We start from the raw sequence: 26,482 nt of genomic DNA, 5'->3' as shown, positions 1-26,482 counted from the left end.
CAGAGTGCATCACGAAGTAACCATTAGTCCATAGGGAAGTCAACCAGTTGAAGACTTAATACGATACACACATAACACAACTTACAGCTATCAACTAGCTACAAATATGCTATGAGAGGGGTTTACAGATGAGCCATAATGGTTAGAACATTCTTGAATAATGACTTGCATCCACAAATCAAACCCAGTAGAGAAGGTTGACGCCTTTGAATAGTACGTGGCTAGAGTCACCTGTAAAAGCTGGTCTAAAGTGAGATTTGCTTTTAAAATACATTTGAGATATTCAGGCATGTAATAAGGCAACAATGGAAACCAGTTCCTTAACTGCAATAAGAAAAGATAATACTTGGCAGCTCTGTGGGTGGTTTCAACATAGGGCCAATAAATATATATATTTATTTTGAGTACCTACTGGGTTTTTTTCTTAAATACAGGATTTGTAATGTTTGTCCTGCTTACCAGCTGTTGCCACTGAGGGCCCATATGTTTCTCTTTTCAGAAATAATGCATTGCTTCAGGATCCCATGGGGACCATAGCGGAAAAAATAACAGAAAAGTTACGCTTAAGAAACGGTAAGCATGGTTCAAGAACATGCTTGGTAACGTGTGAACATCTCCGAAAGTGACACAGATCTCACGTTACCTGTTTAAACAATGTTTTGCCAATTACATATAGAAGAACGGAAAATGAGAAACATCCGTGCAATGGCAAACTCCTCTTCCATTAGCTGGGACGCAGTTGAATATTACACCAAACTGAGAAAAATTGGGTTTTTTTGCTTCAATATTTTCTGTTTGAAGGAACCTGGAAAAGTAATTTTCAAATACTTGGCAGGTCCTGAAGAAGGCAACTGAGAACTACATGTTAATAGCAACTGGAAGAGAAGTATGGTAAATGGACCCATTTGGCTAGCATGCCTTCCGTCCAGGAAGCCTTAAATTTCAAACATTAATCCAGATTGCATCCTCTCTAGAATAACAGGACAATTTTAGCAGCCTACCAAATGAACATTACATTTAACGTTATTGTGCCTTATGTCAGGACAAGTTTGTGTCTTAAATATATTGTTAATTCCACTGAGTTCCAGGCTTCAATTACATAAATACCTTGAAACATAAATTTTTTTCTTAGTATATATACTAAATACATTTTTACACAAAGTGCTGAAAAATATCATTAAAAATGCCTAAACACAGCAGACATAAAGCCCCTTGTTGTTATTTATTATTGATATGCCGGCCTAGGGTATGTGAGACTGCATTCTTGGGAAGCGTTGGAAGCTGCTCATCAGAAAGGCTGTCTTTAATTAACCATGATGCAGAAACGGACGGCCCAGGGGAGTCTGTGCTGCTGCATGTGTAGTACTGCACGCTTTACATAAATATCCAGAAATCGCATGCCATATTTTTTCACTTTTTTTTGTTTGCTGCTTTCACGCTCATTCTTTCTTCCAGAACACATGTACTGAAACGCCAGGCGCAGCAACCTCAAACACTCTCTGAAAACACATCTTCCATTTCACATTGAAATTCCTCATTAGCTCCAAACAATGCAACGGCTTCTATTCCCCATATGTATACCCATGCTGCAAGTAATTACATTTCCAAGTAATTAAAACAATTACTCATTTTTGTTTCCTAATCTAATAAGCATATGCTTATATATTATTTTCAAAGAGCTTTGCAGACAACATGAATACATCAATATCGTTATTAGCATAACACAATTATTATTGATATACATTTTAGCTGAAGATAAAATGCTGGGTTGACACAGCCAAAGTAGGAAATGGAAAACTTTAGCTCACAAATATTACATAAGAAATCTTTAGACAGGGGTGACAGGTCGGACTGTATTGTGAACAATATTGGCCCGGAACGGGCAGGCAGCTTGGTCACATAACGCCAGTGAAGTAAGAGGGTTGCAAGAGAGAAGAAGCGCAGCATGTGTGTGTGTTAGCATGAATGTGTATGTGTGTGTGTATGTATGTTTGTTAGCATGAATGTGTATGCATGTTAGCATGGATGTGTAAGTGTGTGTGTTAGCATGGATGTGTAAGTGTGTGTGTTAGCATGGATGTGTAAAGTGTGTGCGTGTGTTAGTATGGATGTGTATGTACGTGTGTGTATGTTTGTTGGCATGGATGTGTGTGTATGTATGTTAGCATGGATGTGTATGTATGTATGTTAGCATGGATGTGTATGTATGTTAGCATGGATGTGTAAGTGTGTGTATGTATGTTTGCATGGATGTGTGTGTGTTAGCATGGATGTGTAAGTGTGTGTGTGTTAGCATGGATGTGTAAGTGTGTGTGTGTTAGCATGAATGTGTAAGTGTGTGTTTGCATGAATGTGTAAGTGTGTGTGTGTATGTATGTTTGCATGGATGCGTATGTATGTTTGTTTGCATGGATGTGTAAGTGTGTGTGTTAGCATGAATGTGTAAGTGTGTGTGTGTTAGCATGAATGTGTAAGTGTGTGTGTGTGTTTGCATGGATGTGTATGGTCGTGTTTGCATGGATGCGTATGGTCGTGTTTACATGGATGCGTATGGTCGTGTTTGCATGGATGCGTATGGTCGTGTTTGCATGGATGCGTATGGTCGTGTTGGCATGGATGCGTATGGTCGTGTTTGCATGGATGTGTATGTATGTTTGCATGGATGTGTATGTATGTTTCCATGGATGTGTATGGTCGTGTTTGCATGGGTATGTAAGTGCGTGTTTGCATGGGTGTGTATGTATGTTTGTTAGCATGAATGTGTTTGTTAGTCACTTTAATTATGTGAGTGTAAGTATGTGTGAGCATGTGTGTTGGTGTAAGCGTGTACATATCTGTGTCAGTGCTTATGTTGGGGGCCCAAGAGGCTGATGGGGCCACTTAGCTTTACTTGCTCTCTGGGCCAGAAGGTGCCAGCCCTTCTCAGACTTTAGATGATGACCATATAACTCAGTAATCACTGGAATCACTCAGTAACTTAGTAAAATTAATCTGTAGATTAAGAGAGCCACGGAGTATAGCAGTAAAATAAACTGTAGTATTTTAGACATGTTGCAGTTGATCTGTTTATTTTCAGCATTATTCCTCTTTTGTTAAAGTACTGCTAACCTTAGGTGGAAGCTGGTTGGTTCAGGCAGCCTTTTTAAGGGTGAGGTGGGGAATAAGGAGAGGGCTTTGGAAATCTCAGTTGATTATTCTAGGTTTGCAAAACATCTCTTGTGCAAAATTGAAAAACAATAAGCAAAAGCCATGGGTAGTTCAGTTGCAAACTTGTATTAACAAAATCATAGATAATCACGTTGTCACAGAGGATCTGACCTCCCTTAATCTAAATAGTTTAAAGGTTCCAGTAAACTCAAGACCCATGAATGTGTATGTCTCATGGTTCATTTATCGTCTTCATTCGTGCTCTGCCCATTTCTCCAAGTCTGAATGCCATTGCGTCTTAGCAGCTGGCTGTCAACTACCGTGACCTACAAATGCACTAGAACACATTTAATATGTGGCAATAGATGTTTTCCGAATATACTATCTCAGAACAGTTAAGCTAATCAGCAGTTAATTAATCCTGCAATTATGAATTGACCGTTGCTTTGGTTTGACACGTACCTGGACTAGACTCACTGCTGAAATACATCAGATCATTGTACAGCATATGGATTATTAGGCGAAAACAGTAAACACAGGTTGTGCTATCATAGGCAAAATCGTACATTAAAATCCCGCACAAGGTTAATTGTTTGTACAGGGATTAGAGCAAAAAAAAGTAACATTTACTCTCGAGCTGTGGAAGAAGATCCAAATTACAGGCTATCATTTTCAACACATTTATGTCCTGTTTGCACTATACTACTGTTAAGGCAATTAACACTAAGTTAAGGATGGAGTAATGTTTAAAAGGCATTTATATGTATGGGTTGTACTGCAAATCCACAACAGATTTTGGGTGAGAATTGTAAATTTGAAAATGATAAAAAAAAAAAAATAAATAACTGATTCTGAAATTGTATTTCGACTGTATTTTGATGCTTGGTACAGACATCCTTATATCAGGTAGGGTTAGTTCCTGATTTTGAAAAGAAAAAAAAAAGAAATCAAGCTTACTCACACAAATAACCCAACCATCAACCAAGGGAGTGAAAATGTAAAAAGAATTTTAAATCCTGCAAAAAAGCAATAGTATCTGTCCGCATGCCCTATAGAATTGTAACATTCACCTCATGGGAATGCTTTATATCTACAGAGTATTGTTTACACGATTAGAATTCATCTTAAAAACAGCAACTGTTCATAAAGAGTATCTGAACATAACCATATGCAAATACACTTTAAATGGAAAACTCTTTTGAACAAATATAGTTAAAATCATGATTATTTTTCAGGTTTTTAATTTAATCATATCATTCATTGAGCTTGCAGCAGTTCTTTTCACATCCCAATCAATTAAAGGTGTTGTTCCACAGACTATTTTTCCTAACTTTCCTAGATTCTTATATTATTTTGCAGTATATTATTATTAAAGGCACGGGCAAGTGATACACACAGCGCAGGTAATATAAAAAGTAATAAATGCATATTAAACTAATCATATTTGGAGAGGCAGTAGATTGTCCCTTTAATACAAGTATAGCCTATGGCCAAAAATACAATCTACCTAGAAAAACCCACCCCATAAATATAATTAACCTTTTATTCCCTTTTCTTGTGTTGCCAGCAAGTGTTTAGAAGCACACACCATGTGTACATTAAATAGGTCAGCCGCACAACACCTTTACAAACCCAATAAGTTATAACAACTGAAAAACAAACACTGAATGATGAACACACAAATATATACACCCATTATATAGACAGACAGCGATCGATCGAGATTGATAGATACATATAGCGAGTATATATATATATACATATTATACATACAAACACTTGCAGCCACTTTCAGTTCCGCACCGCCTAATGACTTATTTGTAATGCAACGCGTAAGTCTTCATAACTAAAGCCAAAACCTTTTGAGGATACTTTGATATAATGCCACAAAGGATATGAGGAGAGGAGGCAGCATGGGAAGTAAATGGCCATGATCCATTAAAAGGGTAATAAAATAATAATGGAATTTCCTTCTGCTGTGAACAAAGGCTTATACTGTATAAGAGGCTATAGAGTAGAGACAAGTATCAAAGACATCTGCGAATACTCCTTACACGCTGACTGATCAGCCACTGCGTTGTCTCAAGTAAAAGAAATAAAATATTAGATACCTTGTAGGTTGCGTACTTAAGATAAAGATTTACTGGAATCATCAAGAGAACCGATAAGATGTATATCTTATACATCATGTATAGCTTCCTGCATAAGTGCGTTTTCAAATTGTGTTGTGCAAAGACTTTGTTCAGAAGATCAGTTAATTCATGGCTTTGGCCTGATGCGACTTGGCTCTTACTGACTCGTTAAAGCCAGTAGTGCAACATAACTAAAGAACGCAGATTTATTACACCGGACACACGGGGAAATAACCAAGGTCATTTTTAACAAGACCGCTCAAATCTGGTCAAGACATCTCTAATGAAGCATTTTTTTTTTTTTTTTTTAAACAAGACTACAGACTGCTAAAAACTATCAAAAGTTAGCCTTCATTCTATTGGTTTTGTATGGGCCTGATCTCCTATATTAGGCTGTTACATACACTTTGTAGCAGTCATTGGAACAGAACATCTCTGTGTAGAAATACATTGGGGTGGCATACTAGGTATTAGCGGTAGCAGAACCCCTTTCTTCAGAATAAATGAAATGGAAAAAATGCAAGATACATAAGTGTAACATAAGAGATTTGTAACAATGTGCCGATTTTACTAAACATTGATTCAGAGTTTGCTTACCTTGTGATCGTAAGGGTTGTAGGAATGAAACAGTTGTGACAGTTCCTTTGTTCGTTGCTTTTTCTGGCAAATTGAAAAAAAATACAATTATGATTACTAAATGTATGATAACAGATGACTTTAATATGAATTCTTTAGGGAGGTGTGTAAGGAACAGTAAACGGTCCCATGAGGAAGGCTACACTATATATATATATATATATATATATATATATATATATATATATATATATATACTTTTAAAGAGATTGCTTTAAACAGTTAAAATCACATCCTTTGTTCAATAAGAATAAATGTTAGAATTCCATGGGGACTGATGTTAAGAAATAAATTATACTGTACATCCGTTGTCATGACATCAACAATACAACCATAAATTGACACATTTAGCATTTCTGAAAATGTAACATTATTGTGCACAATACTGCAGTTGTTTTCATTTGAGAAAAAAAAAGACATTATTCTCATGGGTGGTAATAATTAGCGATGGAATAACTTTGCTGCTGCTTCCAGTTGCTTAAAATCATAGCTTTTTCTATAAAAAAAAAACAAAAAAAACAAATCGGATACAAATCATCATGCAGAAGTTTCAGGTAACACTACATGATGTTAGCTAATCAGAATACTAGAGCCCAGTGTGCAAACCTCTAAATCAGTCTAAGCTGTTCTTTCTGCATGGACCCCTTAATTAGACATTGTCACATAAAAAATATTGCTCTCCATCCTAATATATCAGACAGGCACTGAAAGAGGTAGCAGATTTACTTATCAGTCTCAACAATATATCAATGATATATAGTATTAGAATATAATTTAAGTTCTCGAAAATATTGTGCTTTTTTTTCCTAATATATTTTCAGGCAGCTGCATATCAGCCATTTCTAGGTGTTCTTGGTTTGTTCTCCTAGTCCAGTCTACTAGACAAACACCCTGACTCCTCATCATACAGCCTGCTGTAAATAATAATGGCTCACTGTTAATCACCCAGCAGGACACTGACTAATAATCGTATACATAGGAACAGAATTCATTAGCATTGCCAAAAAGAATCGGCTCGGCGGTGTTTGACGAGTAAGTCACCTACAATATCACATGACTAAAAATGGCTGCCTCTTGGCCTGTAAATAAAGGAGTTTTATTGGAACAAAATGAGACAAAACCAGGATTTTGTCAATGCTAACTTACATTACTGTATACGGCACTGGATTTTATGGAGAATTTTTTTTTTCAACAAAGGAATCCTCCTACATCACTAGGAATGTGTTTTTCTTATTACTAGTACTTATATTCTATATATTTCCATAGCTGAGAACTCTCCAGGTTTGAAGAGGCATCTCCAGGTGAAGTCCTGCTCCAGTTTCTTCTTTTCAATCTCTCACCCACATTCTGCCCATTTTCACTGCTCTCCACGAGTTATCCACGCTAAAGGTTCTCTGCAGCCCTGCCCCTGCTTGAAGCCACTACCCCAGGAAATGAAGGGTTCTTGGCAGCCCACCATGAAAAGTTCCCAAGTATGTTCTTTTTACTTATGCTGTACCTCAACTTACTTGGACGTTAATGAACATATCACAAGCGCAATCTGCGGCCTTTTTAAGCAATACACATTCTCAATAAATATGTGATAAGGTTGCACAATACATTGGTTTAGGAGACTTCCAGGTAAAGAGGTAAGACACTGAACTGTGTCAAAGGACCATAAAAGTTAAAAATGTAAAACGGCTTAATATTTGAAATGGATTACTTACATGGATTACTTAAAAACCTTTGGGTAGGGTGGTGTAACTTCCATTTAAAAAGAACAGACATCCACTGGAAAAGAACCAGCGTGGCGAGGGTTTATCTACTCATAGAAATGAGATGCACCTCAGTGCATTAATGATGGATATGCAAGGCTAACTGTGGCAAGTTTCTCTTGGAAAGACTGTTCCGTATCAACCAACCTATAACGCACTGTGTGGTGAATAAAACCCCTACGTGTTCACTTAAAGCTAAAAGCTACATAGCTTTTTGGAATTAGGAAGTCTGATCCATTTTTGGTAAATTAGAAAAACAAATGGAGATTATGAATAAAGGGCAATTCTGGAAAAAGTGACAGACACGGGAACCTATCAAACATTTCCCATGTCCACTTTTAGCACCATAATTGCTCTTTATTCAAAATCTACAGTGTTGCTTTTTAGCTATAATGAGAATCATCAGAATAACACCAGCATAAAGCAGAGGCGCCCCTACAATGGCTGATGAGCACTTATTAACTCGAATAATTATTTATCGTGCATTAGTAAACAAACCTATGAAGGCTTAAATATAAACGCGGCAGCGGAATAAATATCATTTGTGTTTGTGTGATTACAGGACATGTGCAGAAAATAACCTTGAACATTTCTGTAAATACAATGTAATGGTTTGCACTTAAACAATGAATAGAGAATGGCAGAGCTTTGTGCTCATACAATTTTCTATTTCACATATGAAACTCCGGCTGGGAGGTAAAAATCTCGGCAGTCCTGCCTAATGTGCATACCAGGCACCGTCAAGTTTTAGAGAAATTCTTCTTTTATTGAATGTGAGTAGGTAATTTTTAATCTTACAGCTCGCAAGAGAAACAAAATAGAAGGACAGCGCATTGCTTGACTCTGCTTAAGCGAAGACAATAATACTCTCTAGTCCAACTCATTAACTCTTCAGTGGTGGTCTTCTCTGCCTGAACGTTCACCATTCAATGGACCAGAGCTGCAATTAGCATTCACTAGAATGACAGGTTTCACTCATTATGCTGCACACTGTCCTAACTATTATGCCCTTTGTAAACTGAAAAACGTACAAGCCTTCTATCAACTGTCTGGTCTGAGAAAGCCTCTACAACTCCAACAAGGCTTTCAAGAAAGGAGAAGCAAATTGCAGCCTCCACATCACCTCATTAGACAAAAAGCACATGTTGTCCACATACTTGTCTTTATCACTTATATGGAGAGATGCAGCTGCGCACATCCTTTCTTTTTGCGAGAGCAACTGAAGCCAGACCATTTGAAAAAACATTTTATTTGAAATATTGGTAAGTTCTGAGTAGTTGATGGGCAACTTCTATAGTAATCCAAAATCACCAGTTGATATTACCCCTTTGTTGTGTTTGTTCATTAATCTCTTCAGGGAGATGGATGCTTCTGGCAGGGGTAATAATTAGGAATATGAATTCTGATGAACGAGGAACAAAATATTTTGGCTTTAAAGGATAATGTAGGATATTCACAGCAGATGAAGCTACCATCTTGGAAGTTTTAGACTGTTGGAAAACCAGTGGAGATACAGTGAGCACTCTACTTTATGTATATTTTTTAGTGCCACCAGATTTACTTAGAGCTTTATAGTCACTATGATTAAAGGGAAGGTACAATAAGTGCTGTCATATAAGTACAGTGGTCACAGACTTTTGATTTTGGGTACAATAGGTATGAATACATTAGATAAGCATGCTTTCGTCTGTAGAAAATAGCCATTGGGAGTGGGCAGGCAAAGACAGAATTAGGGTGAGGTGATAAGTCCAGTTTACAGGTCCAGGCAAAGTCATGGTTTGTAGGTGTCTAGAAAGATACACACACAAACAGGGCGAGAAAAATGAAAGTGTTCAGTAGTGCGGTCAACAAGCTTGTAGTGACAACATATCTGATCTCACTTTACTCCTCTTTTACAGCAATTTCACAATCATGCACATGCACCTTTCTCTTAATTCCAATGTGCACAACATCCTCTTGAATGGTACAGAGTGTATTTCATGTTTTTTCCCCCTAGTTTAAGAGTTATTATGCACGTGTTTTCAATAGACATGTTGACAGGAGCACTTAGTCCTCACTTCAGTATTAAAGACTTTGGTCGTTGGCCTTTTATAGCACAAGGTGCATATAGACCTGGCGTGAATAGACTCTGGAGATAATTTATAATCAAGTCATGCCACTTCCAAAATATATGATCCTTTCAGTGGACATGAAGTTGTACTTCTATAATAAACAAGGAAACTAATAATAATGGCACTTTTTGCACCCTCTTTTTAAAGCATTCCTAAACCCCCACTATGTTTACAGCTGCAGAAAGCACCCGTATGCCATGGCAGACTTGTTTTTTTACTCACTCGGTTATTACTTCAGGTCTCTACTTCATCGCTGTTTCATGGGCAACCAAAATGTCTCCAGCCCTGTGTGTGTCATTATGAAGTGATGTGCATTCATTTGTCAGCAATTTCAGTAATGACTGACAGGTGCATATGATGAGGCTATAGCAGCCTCTAGATCTGAAAAGGAAAAGGCCAGGAAACGCTGATTCCACCAGCTAACCAAGGCAATCTGCAGAACTGAGAAAATAACACTGTAGCTTTTTAAAATCGGCCCAGACAATTGACATTCTCCTCAGACATTAAATGTTAGCTTTCAAGACACATGTCAGGATGTAATGGGCAAAAAAAGTCTTCATATTTTTTTGTCCTGCATGTCCTCACAGGCAGGTCCAATTACCAAGGTAAAAATGTTATCTGTCTGGCAGCAGGTACTTTGAGACAGTGAGTGAACCCATCATGTGTGTGTAGCAGCATCTTCTGCCGAGAATCATCTACTGCAAGCGGTATCATTCCTCCCATTCAAGTAAAAAAAAATCCATTGGGTTTACAAAGATATTATATATAGTATATACAGTATATATGCACACATACACACAGAGACAGTGACTTGGATACTTCCCAAGCATCCTTCAGGAGGTGGAGTGTGCTCCTCTTTCCTCTTGCAGTAGCTCAAAATGTTTTCTGGGCACATTTGTATCAATGTACCACAGGTCAAAAATCATTATGTATTTATAAACAGTAGAGAATGTGTTTATTAAATGAAACTGTAATAACAGCACATGAATACAGCACATATGAATATACCTGGGAACTTTCCAGGCTTTGCCCAAAGACTCTGGGTCACTAAGAACATTCCGGGTTGCGACACACCCAACTCTCCGACAACTCTCGCTCCAACAATGAAGTGTGTCCCTAGACGTCAGGCAGACCCCAAAAGGGGGCTCCAGGTAACCGGGGACAGAAAGTTCCTTAGGTTACTAGGTAACATATCAGGGACGGTACAATATAACATGCCGAATGAAGATCATAGCCAGGTTTTCACACAGGTACCTCTTTCAATGGATACATTTATGTGGCTGAGCACTTTCAGAAGATCAGTGCTTCTTGTGCAAAAGTTACTGTAATCATATTTCGGAGGGGGAGACAAGGAAGTCACTGCAACAGTGATGACACTCACCCCTGTTGAGAAACTGCAGAATATGATGGTGCTTTATATTCAAATATATATGTAATGCTTGGGAACAGGGCTCTCTTTACCTAATGTATCAGCATTCCACTTGAATATATGTATTGTAAAAAGTGCACAGTAAATTGTTGACGCGGTATAAAGATAATATATACATACACATGTATCTCTACACACGCGGCATTTCTAATGATAGTTATGCAACAGAATCGCTCCCGTCTAATTATTTTATTCTTTTCAGGTACACAATAAAATAACTTTTTGAAATAAAAAAAATAAAGAGAACTCTTCATGGCAACTGCATCCTGTGTCTATGCATGCAATAAAACATAGCCTTGCTGATAACACAAGACACCCTGCAATAGATTTACACAGTTATGGTACACATCCCAGCATGATGGGTATGCAATTACTCTGACCTAGGACCCGGCACTGAAGTAAAGAATCACAAAATTTAATCAGAACCAAAGAAATGACCTTGAGATATTTTCCACTTCTGAAATACGAGACATAAGATTGCTTTCTGTCATCGCACAGAACGCTGTGATAAAGCACAGTTACCATGATCTCCCACAAGCACTGGGCAGAAGGTCTGGATGAAAGCTCATGTCATCGGTCACATACACTTCCTCTCGACTTAATGTGTTAATCCTTGATAATGCAGAATTCAACACATGTATGTGTCCCTAAACATCCCACTAGAGAAAAATGCGTATTAAAGTACTGTGTAACCACTTAACTATGCATTGTGCCAAGTAACATTTTTTGAAGCTGCAGCCTTGTAGGTTGTCTCTTTCTCTGCAAGCCAACAATGGATTGCTTAAGGTAGCAAATCAGTGGTAAGAAAAAGAGCTTCATTCAAATGGGGGCATTTTCTGAACAGACCCCCACTGCTGTAACTCACTGGAGTTAAGCGAACGGAGATGTGTTTGCTCTTACAGATCTCCTGCCAAGAAAAATAGCTGGGGGCGGTGGGAAGGGGCAGATGCTTGCGGAATATGCAGGCTGTGAAGGTGTGGCTAGCCATCTATGGGACAAGGGCTAATAATGGGCGTGGCCAAACACTGCCCCACTTGGAAATAACTGGTATGACCATAAATATACCCAACATGACACACGTATTTGGTGGCCGTGACTCTTGGCAATTTTATATTACATAAAGAAAAAAATATTAGAAATCAGTTTGGTCCATATGTATGATTGGGTGATCTTAGGGTCGAGCCTCACCTTATTGAGGTCAATGACCAAATACTAAAAGCTAACTAGGGTACATCAATAAGTTTTGACGTCTAGCCAGCTTAATAAGACAACAACAAGGAATCAAAACAAAAGAACCCGAGAGCATCAAGCCAATATTTGTATGCGTTACATTCACATCCACATGAAGCAGAACACAGCACAGTAAAAGAAGATCAACTGCTTGACGCATTTCGCACTTCTGTGCTTAGGAAAAAAGCAGTGCAGTCCCACTGATTCAGCTCCTAGGAAAGCAATATAGCCATATAAAAATAAGATAGGACTTGTCAAAATTGGGGTACTGTTGTTACGTAGGTATATTTATGCCTCAGATTGGGGCTTTTAAATAGTGTTTACTGGGTCTGCGCTGATTTCTTGCCTTTTCCTGTGTACACATTGGTCATTTCAGCAGCATCTGTCAATCTGAATGTCTATGTCTTTTAGGGTGTGCTTCCCTTTCTGTATTTTTTTGTGCAACTTCATACGAAGGCAGCTATGAAACGGAGCACAAAAAGCCGGTTAAATCAAACTTCGAAGAGGCGACAGACCAATGTAATGCATTTATTTTTCATCTAGATTTTTGCACTGAAATCAGCCCTGGCAAAGCCTAAATAGAATTAGCCAAAGGGTGGCAAGATACATCTGGTATCCCATATAAATCTCTCCGCTCCTTTTGACTTGCTATTAAAACCCAAGTCCTATAGAAGCCAGAATAAAACGACTTGCTTTGTCCTGTACTCTGCAAATTACCGTGGCAAAAAGAGGCTATGAGTTCAAAGAGACACCACTCTAAGCCAGAGCCAATATCAATAGCGGTTCCTCCCCATAGGCCTGACTTTGCAAGGTCCAGCTGTGTGGAATTTAGCTCACTACTGAACGATCAGTGAAACTATTGTGCAGTGTACATATACTCAGACAGGAGTTACAGTATACACCAGCAGCAGATGGGATTAAAAAAATATCAGTCTTAGTGCATATCTTAATAAATCATCCTTGCGACAATATACAAAATCTCTCATTTCTAACATCTGGTTAGGCTGACCAAAGGAAAGAGCTGTATTTATACGGGCAATGCATAAAACATAAATGTAATTCCCTTTAGCTACAATATTTAAAAATATGGTTTCTAACAACACAGCAAGCTGGTGGTATTTGTGTAAATAAAGTTCTAATATCCCATCACAAAAATACCAGAAATGCAAGTTCAAGCTTATTCATGGATGGGTCTTTTTATTTCCTGAAATAAGTTGTTTTAATCTTGGTCCACCATTGCTCTGGCACTGCCCTCTCTACTTTTTATTCACCCACTGGTTAACATTTGAAGAGGGGAGACCTCTGGAGCACAACACACATGGATTTGCATTAATGCTTATAAGTATGTGCGTTATACCAGGTCTTGAGTCACCATTCAGTAGACGAGAACTTCAGCTAGATCATCATTTTTGTTAGGGGCATAGAAGTTGTCTTTGGGTGACCACCTCTGTTTTAGGAGTCAGTATCCCACATGATCCCAGCGCACGAAATGACATCATCGTGTCATCTGCCCAACACATTCATATTCTGTTCCGATGGACCAAGGTAGTACATTTTAGCTATGCTTAGTTATTTACATAAATGCATTGAAATGTTCTCAGATTTTCAATAAAATTTGGGTAGGTTTCTTTTGGCTATAGGGAATGGATGCCACTTTCACAAAGTGTGTCCACACAAGAAGTGAATCTGGACATCTCCCCTTGTTTGTTTATCAAAAGAACCTAGTATTGGCTGATTATCTGTGGACCATGAGCACTGATCCACACAATGGTCCTGTTGCTTTATTCATATTTAAATTTGCTTTATGCGTATTACGATTTCCTCCCCTGTGCACTCTAGAAGCATCCAAGGTTAAACAGATTCCATTTAAGTAAATTTGATCTGATTTTGCTTTCCAAATACCATTCATTATATTCCTGTCAAGTTGGGAGAATAGTAATGAAAAGAAATAGTTTAATAATGTGTGCACCGGGTGATGTCTTTGCTTAGGGAGTTGTCTGTGTAGGACCAGTAACATTCTGTATTCCTCTGTGTCAACATATGCAACTTCTATGGTTGTTTTTCCATGGGCTTTATTATGAATGAATACATAACCCTGTACCAGACTAGGTGATGTGTAGGACAGTATATTTCACCAGACTCAGGGAATATTGTGTCTCACTTGCTACACAGAATCCTAAAGCAGCTAATTTAAAATTTTTAATAGAGCCTTGAACCAGATCCTACGATCGATGAAACAAACACTGTTCAGTCGTTGGTCACATCCATTCCCACCTAGGTTCTGCCTTTTCTCATCTAGAATGCTACCCATGTACCCTCCTTTTTATTTAAACCACACTAAGAGTGCTAGCCAGTTGGTCCGGGGGCCAGTGGAGCACCTATGTTGTGTAATTTGATGCGACCGAGTGAACACTTGAAGACTTAACGTGACACTGGAGGGGGCGAGCTCAGACAAGTTCAGAGTCAGTCCCATGGACGAGCAATCAGGAGAGCACAGAACAGGCAGGCAAGGACATCAGGAAAAAAAACCTAAAAAATGAGTTGGTGGGAGCACAGTGATAATGGATTGGAATGAAATTATACTAAAGGGGGGCTGGCTGGGTGGCATACGTACACAACATGGTGGGGGTACCAATACACAAGAGGGGGTTGGCTGGGGCATCACAGAGACCAGGTTTAAAATAGAGGCAGGATACCAGCCTGAACCACTAAAAGTTGAGTCGCTGTAAAATGAGGACTGCCTGTATGATTGGGTTACCCAATAGTGTAGATTTTCCACAGACAGTATAAATCAGGCTCGATGATACCTACAGCACTCCTGCTTCTGGATTATTATAAAATAGTCTTGCACATTACTTGGTTCAAGGATACTAAGAACTAAGTAGCAGATAAACGCCCCAAGGGACAATAGTTTCTGCCAGCCAGACCTTGTTATCTTACGAAATCCATGGAAAACAAGGAGAGTTAATAGTATACGAGAGCCTTCTAATGCTTACAGCCAACAGACATTGTTTTAATATGATAATGTTTGGATGCACCATATGTGTGCAGCATTTTTAATGTTTGTGGTTTCTAGCATCTTCTGTATACCTGCTAGACACTAACAGACTTATCTCCAAGAAGACAACACTAAGCAACGCTGGTTTACCCTCAGACACGCATAATTGTCTGATGCGCAGGGTGAAGAAGGATGTCGTCTGTACATTTACGATACGGAGAGAGGGCTGTTTGCTCCTATCTTGAGGGGGAGTGAATATAAAATGCAGAGTATTAGCATGAGCTAACAACTGCTTCAAATAGATGTTGAGGGTCGTAGTGTACGTCGACTGACAGATAAAAGAGAATGATGGATCTGACTTGGAAGCAACAAAGAGGGGATAAAAAAAGGTAAGAATTTTTAATTACAGTTTACCATTAGCCCTAGAACACAGAGAATGTACATACTTTGAAGGTCCTAATCTGCCAAAAGCAGTTAATTACAGCAAACAGAACAAAGTGAAAACACAAGATATCTGTAACAGGACGGAAACTCATATTTAAGCTTTTCGTAGACTTGGAATTTGTGTATGAAATCACAAAGTACAATGGAAAAGAAGGGTGTGGTATTTGATTAGATTTTATAAATGGCTAATCATAACCATGTACTATATTTGTAAAAGTCACATAAGTGCAATCCTATAAAGTAATTGTGTATTAATAAAAGTGTATTTTCTGTTTTATAGTCAACTGAATTGTGTATATTGTTACCTTATATGAAAATGCTTTCAATTATTAAATATGGAACTGCTCTCTCAAGTGCACAGGAAAATGCTGCATACAAAACAAATGACACACCGGCCAATCTGAGGAAAATGCATGTCACCCAGACACTCCAGTAATCAAGGCACCCAGCAAGATCCCATAAGCTACAGCGAAGACAGGGCTTCAAGCGAGGTAGAGCGAGGAAGAGGGACGGACAGGAAGTGAGAACTGTGTGAGCTGCATGGATTATGAGAGTGGGAGAGTATGTGTATTATAAGTGTATGGTGTAAGCATGCGTATGAGCTTATGGTGTTAGCATGTGCATGAGTGTGTGGCTTTACAATCTGCACTTCTTAGTATCTTTGAGGGTGTGTGGTACTAAATAATGCTAGAGCGTCAGTGTATGTGTTAGCATGCATGTATGGATGGATGGACCGATGTATGTCAGTATTTGGTGTCAGCATTTGAGCATGGGTGTTAGTGTATGGTGCTGGAGTGTCAAGGTGAGTCTACAATTAGTGGTGCAAGGGAGAGAGATAATGTTTCTATTTATGTGTAAGTGTATTGTGCTAGAATGAGCGAGTTTGCGTGTGTTTTAGATACGTGTGTACATCTGTACGTCTGTTTCAGCTACGTGTGTGCGTGTGAGAGAGAAGTACTGCACCATGATGCCACTAAACCTAGGCTCACCCCTAATCATCCCATATATAGAATTTTAATGCAGGAACACGCTATTTCATTCTTTTCAATGTCATCTCTAGCACCAAATTGTGTTAGTGCCCTAAAATGTATATTCAACAACAATATCTTTAATTATGGGGAAACAGCTTATTGATCCAAGGGGAAATCTGACTGCCATTTTGGAGTCAAGAAGGAATTTTTTCCCTGGTTAGCGCAAAATTGGAGAGAGCCAAACTGGGTTTTTTTTGCCTTCTTTTGGATCAACAGCAACAAATTAACAGATATAGGAAAGGCTGAACTTGATGGACGCATGTCTTTTTTCAGCCTATATAACTATGTAATATGGATCAAGTTGAACTGAAAGTGCTTACCACGTGGGCTGGAACTTGTGCCATTTTAGCAGCTGGAGTCCCCGGGCGTGGGTAAAACTGATTAATGAATAGACTTGGGAATCTGTATTCCTCAACCAGTTTTAACGTCTCCTTAAAATCTTCATCCGTCTCTCCAGGAAAGCCACAGATGATGTCCGTAGCGATTGTAATTCCGGGCACTCTGCAAGACAGATGGAGGAAACATGTTAAATAGTAGTCTAGGGATTTACAATTTAACCAAGTCTGCAAATTTCCCAGAGGCCAGAGATTATCATTACTTTAACTCTTTGGCTCCAAAAGGACAGAAACTTAATTCACATAGCAAATCTGTATGTTTTTTGACGATTTAGGATAATATTTAGGTTAGTAATTGACCTTTCCAGCAGCAATACTACCATCCACCGAATAAATATCATGCGAATTACCACTGCAGTTTTAAGTTTTAGAATTTTCTTTACATTCTACTTTATGGTAATCCCTATACCAATTACATAAAAATTATATTTGAGACCCAATTTGCCACAGTCATGCCTCTAAACAGTCCACCGTACATAGATTACATAATATGATACAAGAAAATGTGAGGTTTAAGTCCATCCCTAGTAATGCCCGGGACTGGCTCCAGGAAAACTATTTCAGCCTCCTTTTTTGTCATAAATGTGGTCAAGGATAAAAGATTCAAGACAGAAGGTCAGGATAGGCAACACATTATTGCAATCCACAAACCATGGTTAAATGACACCAAGATGTTAGATAGTGAGTTGAATCAATGAGTGTCACCTCTCATGAATTTTCAATAATATGTATTTTTAACCTTCCTTGGTAAACAGGAAAAAAAGAAAAAAAGTCCTTTAGGTTTTTGGGATCGTACCATGATGTCCAAATGTTAACAAGATTTCTAGACTGCAAAATTCTAGACTGATGAAAAAGCAATCACAGCACAGAGACACGGGGCAATCAGAGACAAGCCATTCGTTGAAATGGAAGAAGGGAAAGCTTGTAATTACACATAACAATCAGACGCCCTGACATTTGTTAGCAGCTGCTCTTTCTAACATTATGTTCGCCCTTCTTCAAATAAACATGGTGTAAAACATGAAGGTTTTATATCTGAGTGACTTACATTCACAAGAGCAGTAGTCAAAGCGATGCTCAAAATCTTTCCGACACAGCTATTACCTTTCAACGAGGTCTAAATACTTCATTTTAATGTGGAGTGCAAATGAAAGAATTTCAGGGGATACAAGGGCATCTAACATATGCTGATGAACTAAGACAGAAGGCCCATGACACTTCCGTATTGCAACTCATATGAATCTCAACCATCCCTCACACCAAAGAGTAGAAACATAGAATATGATGACAGATGGGAACTATTCGGACCATCCATTGAGTAAAGAGTCCTTGGCCTCATCTTAGATTCAGGATAGTAATATGGCTATCCCATGCATGTTTATCCCCTTCAGTCCCCTATGGACGTACCGGTACGTCCAAAAAAACGCATCCCAAGAATCCCCTATGGACCTGCCCTTCTTGCAGCGGCAGGGACACAAACCTGCCGCTGCACGGGAGATCAGGCTTTGACAGCCTGGACTCCCCCCTGACAGCAGAAGCCAGAATCGCCGGCTTTCTGCTGTCTGATCTGATGTAACAGCTTCCGGCAAGAAAGTCAGAAAGCTGCTACATTTTTAAATGCCGATCGCCAATTGGGCAGTTTAAAATGCACGATCGGGCATTCCCTTCCAGGTTGCATCACTGCTGATGTCACAGACGCTGCGATCTCTACGCAAGTCTGTGGGGACAGTGTGATCGGTGCAGAGGAATCGCGGGGAGGAGAGTGAGGAACCATGTTTCTCACCCTCCTCACATACTGAAAAACAAAACGGAGGGGGGGAAAAAAAACGGTCATTTAAAATTTTTTTTTAAATAAAATTGAAAAAATAAGAAAGTGAACTAAGTGATGTCATTGTTACATCACTGGCATTAATAACATGTTGAAGAGGTCGCTAAGAGGACCTCTAACCATTTGTTTAAAAAAATATATATACCAAAAAAAAATTAAATATGTAAAAAAAGATACTAAAACCTTACATCCCATTGCCCTAGCATAACATCTACCTAGTATAACCCCCCTGCCCCCGTTCAGCCATAAGCATAAAAATTCTACAAAAATGTACACCTTACAGTGTGTTCCCTATAAGTGCTGGAAAAGTATGGAAAATCTATATAAATTAGGTATTTCCGAAATCAGGACACCTGAATTGATAAAACTTGGAGGGGATTTTCCATCACTTTACCTAATTTTGTGAGGATTCAGAGTGAACATTTAAAAAAAATGTGGTGTTTTTTCTAAATTTCTCATGCTAAATTTTCAGCTAATCCAACTATAGTATCAAAAGAAAGCTCTATCTCTCCTTGAAAAAAACAATATATAGTTTACAAGAATATTCACTGAACTGACATAGCGCAAACTTGAGGTACAAAAAACCCCTGGGATTGAAGGGGTTAAACTCCCTTCCAGTAATCAACCTTTATAACTTATGCTAGGAGGCTGTTCCACTTACTTGCCACCTTTAAGCAAAAGTAGAACTTCCTTCATGTATGACGACATACGTTGACCTTCACACTTGAACCGCTAGCTGGACTGCATGTCCTTGAAAACGAGACCAGTTTGGCAGCATTTTAAAATTACCTATATCACATTAAGGAACACCGCCGGGTCTAAAGTAAAATAACTACTCAGCTTGGCTTTGGAGCTATGATATAATACATCAGAATGAATATACAACCAAAGTTTGATGTAAAAGAAAATGACATTGTTCATATAAATTATGAAACGTTTCCCCCAGTGTTATCTATTGAATAATAAAAATAATAAAAAGTCTGGTTTCTGAAAGCAACAGAAACATGGCTGGAAATGTAAAAAGAAGCAGACCAAATAAAAAAGACATTGTGCAAATTATTAGCGAGATGCATAATGTGGCATTGCTCAGAGTGATAATAAAACACTCATTAAGGGTGACAATATTGTTATTCAGTAGTTATTTAAGTTACTATTTTATAATACCATTAGCAACACAGAAAGCATTTACAACTAACTGCATGGGCAGCTGAAGCCCCTTTCAGGAGTCTGTTCCCATAGCAACCATTTATAGGAGTAAGTAGCTTCAATGAAATGTATATTTGTTGCACTTAATCTTTGGAAAAGAAAAGTGTATTTTAGAAACAGAAGGAAAAAAAAATACCCATTCCGAGACAAGGTTGCCTGTCTAACGGTAATAAGATTTTTAGATTTTCTGCATTTCTACATTGAACGAGTTTAGTACGCAAGTAGAAAAAAATACTTACAGGCAAGCCAGTAACTCGGCTCACAACAGCCTGTTTATTTAGAAACAAGTAAGGGACTATGTTTGAGATTTCTGTTATATAAATCCTTCCCTGGATATATGATGGGTCAAAAGCTCTAGAGATTTGTGGATGCTGGTACATAAAGTCCTTGAAGGGCATTTGTCATATTCCCCAAATCCTACATTTCAGTGTCTTACATATTCATAAAAAAAAGTTATGGCGGGTTAAGGTGACGGAAAACCTTTCCACCTACAATTAAGGGGTCTGGCTTGTCTGGTCGATGTGGATGAGTGTTTAATAAAGCTTCTACTACCCCTACACACATACCTCCCTATTGTCACACGTGCGGAGGCACAATACCTCCTTGTGGACATGACATATTTCTACAGCCTTAAAAGTCACAACAACATGTAAAGAACTTAAATCTGAATAAAATGCATTATTCTTCTTGCTTTACTCTGTCAGAAATTAGCAAGGTCCAATGCCTGGGGAAAGCAGAAAGTGACCTGGAGACCCAGGGATACAGTTCTTCACTCAGTTCCCAGGTCTGTTTATGTGATGCGGTTTACAGGGCTAGGCAAGCTGAGTTTTAACAAGATGTTTTAGGTAAGACTGTTTTAAGAAAATCTGAGGGAAAAAAAAATTGGACTGTGCCATTCAAATTCTGTTACACAGAGAAATGTGCAAAGATGACATTTCTTTCGCACACACCAGCACAGACACTGAATCTGGGACAACGACTCCTGCCACCAACTGGGTTTCAGCGGATTTCAACCAAAGTGAGCTGCAGAGCGGGGTTTTGAATGCGAGAAAAGAGTCGCACGGTCAGGGTGTACACAAATTGTCACTGTCTCAGAACTGATGCACACGTCAACATCTGCACATACATATGGAGTAATTATCACTTCGCAAAAATAATCCAGCGACAAACGCAAGGTTAGAAAAGGCATACCATTTTGTAATGATTGGCTTTTTATGGAGGAAGAATGTGACACCATCAGATACTAGGGGAAGAAATTCTTATTGTGTTTAAAGAAGAAAAAGCAACACGGAACTCAACCCAAACAAACACATTCTACGGACTTTTTTAAAATTTTAGGTGACTGATTACAATGATTAGTGGTTTCTAAACAGACATGCCGGGGGCAAGCTGAAGCACTTTAGCCTTCTATAGCTCCATAAGTTTTCGCACTTGCTGCAAGGAGAAAATGGACCAATTGGAGGGACTATTAAACCTTCTGATTGGTCTCCAGCTGGTTACTATGTAACTGTAAAGGCCAACGGTCCTGTGTATAGACGCGGTACAGCAGATACTTTGGCAAGTGTGAAGTGTCTACCCAGATTAATCACTCATGCAAGGTGATTTGCACAGTTATATCTGTAATTGACAGAAACAGCACCTTGCGCACCATCGTCATTTGTTAAAGGGGTGTTCACTATTTTTCATGAGCTGAGCATCTTTATGGTCATCCGATACTTGAGATCCATGCAAACTATTTCAATTGTTGGACTGTTAGCACATGTGGAGACATGCAAGGATTTTTACTGAAAGGTATGCAGTTTGGTTTACACAATCCTCAAAGACTAGCAAATGTTACGTATCTTCTGCCAGTTAAAGGGGCTGATTGCATGCTCGTAGGAGGAATCACAAAGACGAGGTGGGATTGCAATCATTGAGGATAGAGTTGAACAGATTACTCAATGAAAGTGAATGCATTGAAAACATTTTTATAGACTCCAGCAAGGAGGCTGACTCACCACCCATCAACATTTGATGCTCTCCGGTACCAGACTATTTGGGGTTAATAATTTGATTACTTCAATAAAAAGTTAACGTATTGATTATTCTCCTAAAAGTGTCTGTAAAATGTCCAATCATGCATATTTTCTTGTCTGCAGGGCTTTATTCAATACCTCACTGTAGCTAAAAATACAAATCACATGCTCTTCCCATCACTAGAAAAGTTCAAAGTTGAAGACACAAAACCAGAAGATTTCATAAATACCGTGGAAAGACCCTGTGACAATTTAGAGGAAAAATGATGTCTCCATCCCGCACCAATAAATGGATGCATTTAAATTACAGGGGTAGCAACTGCTTATTAAATTATGTTAAAAAATCATTACCATTATATTAACAAAAATAACAAACAACTTTTACCAGTATCTTAATATATCTCTCACATACTTAGAAACCCCAAGTTTGTCAAGTCTTAGCCGCGAGCTTGGTTATAGCAAAAAGAGACCATTCGACAGAACAGTGTAGCAACTATGCGAAAAAGAAGGGCTGCTCGTGAAATGCACCAGGGGGTCCCACTGAAACCAACCTGCAGCATGTTGTGCCCCGTAAATTACGTGGCCCATTTTCTCTGCAGGTTCTCATTTCATTCTCCCCATTTTCCCTGGATTTTTCTCCCAGTACTCCGGCGAGACTGTGTTTACATGTGAGGTGCTGTAAAGACACAGCAGTACAGAGATGTTCTTGGGCTGCATTGTGGAAGTACAGAGTATTGGCTCGAATATAGGCCGCTGCGCCGGGCAGGCAGGCAGCAGGGTTAGGATACAGATTCCCCGCAGCGGTGCAGGGGACCCATATCCTACTCTCTGATACGCTCAGACAGCCTACCCTGCCAGCACTTTCCACGGAGGGGGGGGTGCCGGCACGGGACGTTGTCTAAGCGTGTAGACGTTTACCGGGGGGGGGGGCGACCCGGCAAGGGACTTTGTTAAAGCACATCGTGCAGACGTGCCGGAGGCGGAGGTTGGTTACGCGCATCGCCGCAGTCGGTGAACATCCGCACGATGCGTTTTACCTCTGCCCCCAAGACTTACCAGAGCAGACTCCCGGGTGTCTTGCGGGGCCGGCGTGGGACACCTACGCAATACAACTTCTGGTGCCGGCACATCCGCTGAGTCCCGGCACCGGAAGTTGTATATGCGTATTGCGTAGATGTCCCACACTGGCCCCGCAAGACACTCGGGAGTCCGCTCTGGTAAGTCGGTTGGGGGGGCGTGGGGGCAGAGTGGCAGCATATCTCGGGGGGGGAGACAGAGTGGCAGCATATCTCGGGGGGGGAGACAGAGTGGCAGCATATCTCGGGGGGACAGAGTGGCAGCATATCTTGGGGGGGGATGGCAGCATGTCTATTAAAAAAAAACTTTCTTTAAAAAAGCACCAAACATTTAGGGTGCGGCCTATATCCGAGCCAATACGGTATTTGCAAGGAAATGTCATTGTCATTGATCTCAGCTACACACTTCTATCCTATTTCTTCTGTAAGATTTCTCCATACTTACTCTTTTTAATATTGTATACTCCACTCATGTTCGTATGGTTTAGTTTTATATATTCTGTGTTTACCTTTTTTTTACTTTATTTTTTATCATATTGTCACTTATTTCTAAAGTTTAATTAGTCTAATACAATCATAATTGTCCTAGCAATGCTTCAGTCCGCTCAAAGTTCTCCCACATACTCAGCTGTTTTTGGACCCTAAGTATCAGCAGGGTGGGTAACCAGGAAGGCAAACGGTTAAAAGATAAAGAGCAGGTGATTAACTGTGAAATGCTTCATGGGGCAGATAAGAGTGGATTAGGAGAAAGAAAATCACCAAAAAGTGGCTTTGTCCACCACAATAGCCCACTCTGGCCACATACTCATGGAACGGCCCTAGGGGATGAATTGATGCAACGTGTAACTGCCCAGGGTACCGAAAAACAAAAGCGAAAAGACCGGGACCATTCAGCAGACGTGTGAAATGTGGCGTCGTTTTACTCGCTCTGTGTAGCTCTAATTACAGCACACATTTCCTTCGGTAAACAGTTTTAACAAAATCCACATCCAATGAAGCAGCTAAATGAAGAGGCGATAGGAGGTAAAACGGAATTCATTAACACCTTCCACGGCTCTTGCAGTCCCCTGGTATTACTTTGTAATATGACAATATATTCTGCTCCTACGAGCACACACTTCACATTTCATGCTGCTACTTCACTGCTAATAAATATATACTTGGAGCTTTTTGAAAGAGGCCCTGCATTAGCACTGGCTGCCATGTTAACAATAACACAAAACCTGCTTTTAGTCTCTAAGACGTTCCTGATTACAAAACCTTTGCTGCAAAGTAACAAACATATAGGCTGTAAATACGTTTAATGGAACAGTTTAAATTAAATTATACCAAGACAAATAAATAATTGGATAATGATATTCTTCCTAACTGGGCCATATTAAAAGACATACATAGCTCTTATAGTAATTATTTGGGCTGTGTGTTTTTTTTTTTTTTACTGCATACTCATCTGTATATCGAATAGAATGTTAAATGTGTTATTACGTTGCTTCCCATCCACTGTAATGTCTATCTTCTATAAAGATGTCAAAATACTACTGCTCCATAGAAGTCCACTTTTTTGTGGTGGTTTACTTTATAAAACACTTTACGCGCGTCTATGATACTGGTAAGCAAAGCATGAGTAGTTAAACTGCTCACACTGCCTCCCTACAAACCAGCTCAGCTAATAGCCGTTCATGCCAAGTTTTAAGAAAAAAGTTCTTGCTTTAAGGTGTAGAACAGGCTTGTTGTAAATATGCGTGCCGCTAGGAAATTCAGCATTTACAAGTTTTCAGAAACAAACATGCCAATGTGAGATATAACAAAAAAGCTTTAATGTTATAATGTCTGCAAAATAGGGTGCAACATCTACCCAAACATACAAAAGATATCACTAAAACACATTGATGTGATAAATATGGATTTTTTTTTTTATCTTGTATGTAATGTAAGGAAGTTTTATTTTACTGAGAGGTGGTAAGATAAGTCGCTGGCTAGCTTCACAGACGCTACAAATATTTATATATTACGCACAGCCTATGCTGTATGGGTCTATAACCAGCTTCCCAGTCTGCTACGGGACCTCCCCCCAAAAAAAACGGAACCTTTTTTTTTATGTGAGATGGCACATTAGCTCGTCTATTGGGCTAACTTGCTCACAATACAAAAGTCAGGGCAGGATGAGCTGAGAGTTCAAGGAGCATATTCCTAACATTTATTCAGAAGACCTAGCACTGCCAAATGTCTAACCTGAGCCAACACGAAGATACTGTGTATCTCTCGTTTTCTCTCTGAAAAGCACAGCCTGAGACAATGATTTTACTTGGTATACTGTCATGTATTAAATATACATCCCTTACAAATACTGCATACATTAAAACCCTTTCCAAATTCATGTTACAAATCACATTAAGAAAAACATTTTCCAAGGTTCACCATACATGTACTGTTGTGTGTGTGTGGGGGTCATTTAAGATGCTATCAATTAAAGAAATGTCTAGTCACCCAAAAGCATTGTCCTACCAGCATCTGCGACTATTGACTGCCATGGTCTATACCTGGATCGCTCCCCAAAACTAATCCAATGCGAAATAGATTCAGCTGATGACAACTTTGAGTTATCATACGATGGGTACTCAGGTCTCTGTCCTGTTCTTTAGACTCAGAAGTACACCATATGTATTGCCAGACTACTAAGGCAACAGATGCCAAGGAGAACAACAGAAAGCGGTGGCAATCAGATAACCCAATAGGCTTACAAAATTTTTAAACAAAATAATAGCACACAAGCTTGAAAGGGCGTCTGATGCGTTTGGGCAGGTTCAACTACTTTTGCCTCTACATCTGCAATGTCCCCTGCATTAAGGAACTACATCTTATGGACTACCCTCACTTTCCTCTGGAAACCTGTCTTAAGGGTCTCTGTGCACATTTTTTTCCCCCAAGCTAAAGTCTCTTCCTTACCACACATAATTTTACAAATTTTTAGTTAATTTTGGAGTCTTCAGTTAAAGTTTCTTTTACTGAGCAAACAAAGAAAAGATGAGTTGACTACATGTCTTAGTATC

At 39.1% G+C, this 26,482-nt stretch overlaps 1 protein-coding gene across 1 annotated transcript in view; it reads right to left on the bottom strand.

Moving 5' to 3' along the window:
- Positions 1-26,482, bottom strand: part of CDKAL1 (CDK5 regulatory subunit associated protein 1 like 1) — a 333,479-nt gene that overhangs the window by 74,379 nt on the left and 232,618 nt on the right. Inside the window, exons 12-13 of the mRNA XM_053467623.1 lie at positions 17,233-17,413; positions 5,877-5,939 (exon numbers count right to left, since the gene is read on the bottom strand). Of these exons, the coding sequence (XP_053323598.1) occupies positions 5,877-5,939; positions 17,233-17,413 (244 nt within the window). The remainder of the gene's footprint in view (positions 1-5,876; positions 5,940-17,232; positions 17,414-26,482) is intronic.

This window comes from Spea bombifrons, chromosome 5 (genome assembly GCF_027358695.1).
Source record: "Spea bombifrons isolate aSpeBom1 chromosome 5, aSpeBom1.2.pri, whole genome shotgun sequence".
In the NCBI taxonomy this organism is placed as follows: Eukaryota; Metazoa; Chordata; class Amphibia; order Anura; family Pelobatidae; genus Spea; species Spea bombifrons.
The sequence above is the reverse complement of the archived record's forward strand: the minus strand, read 5'-3'. Positions and strand labels throughout refer to the sequence as shown.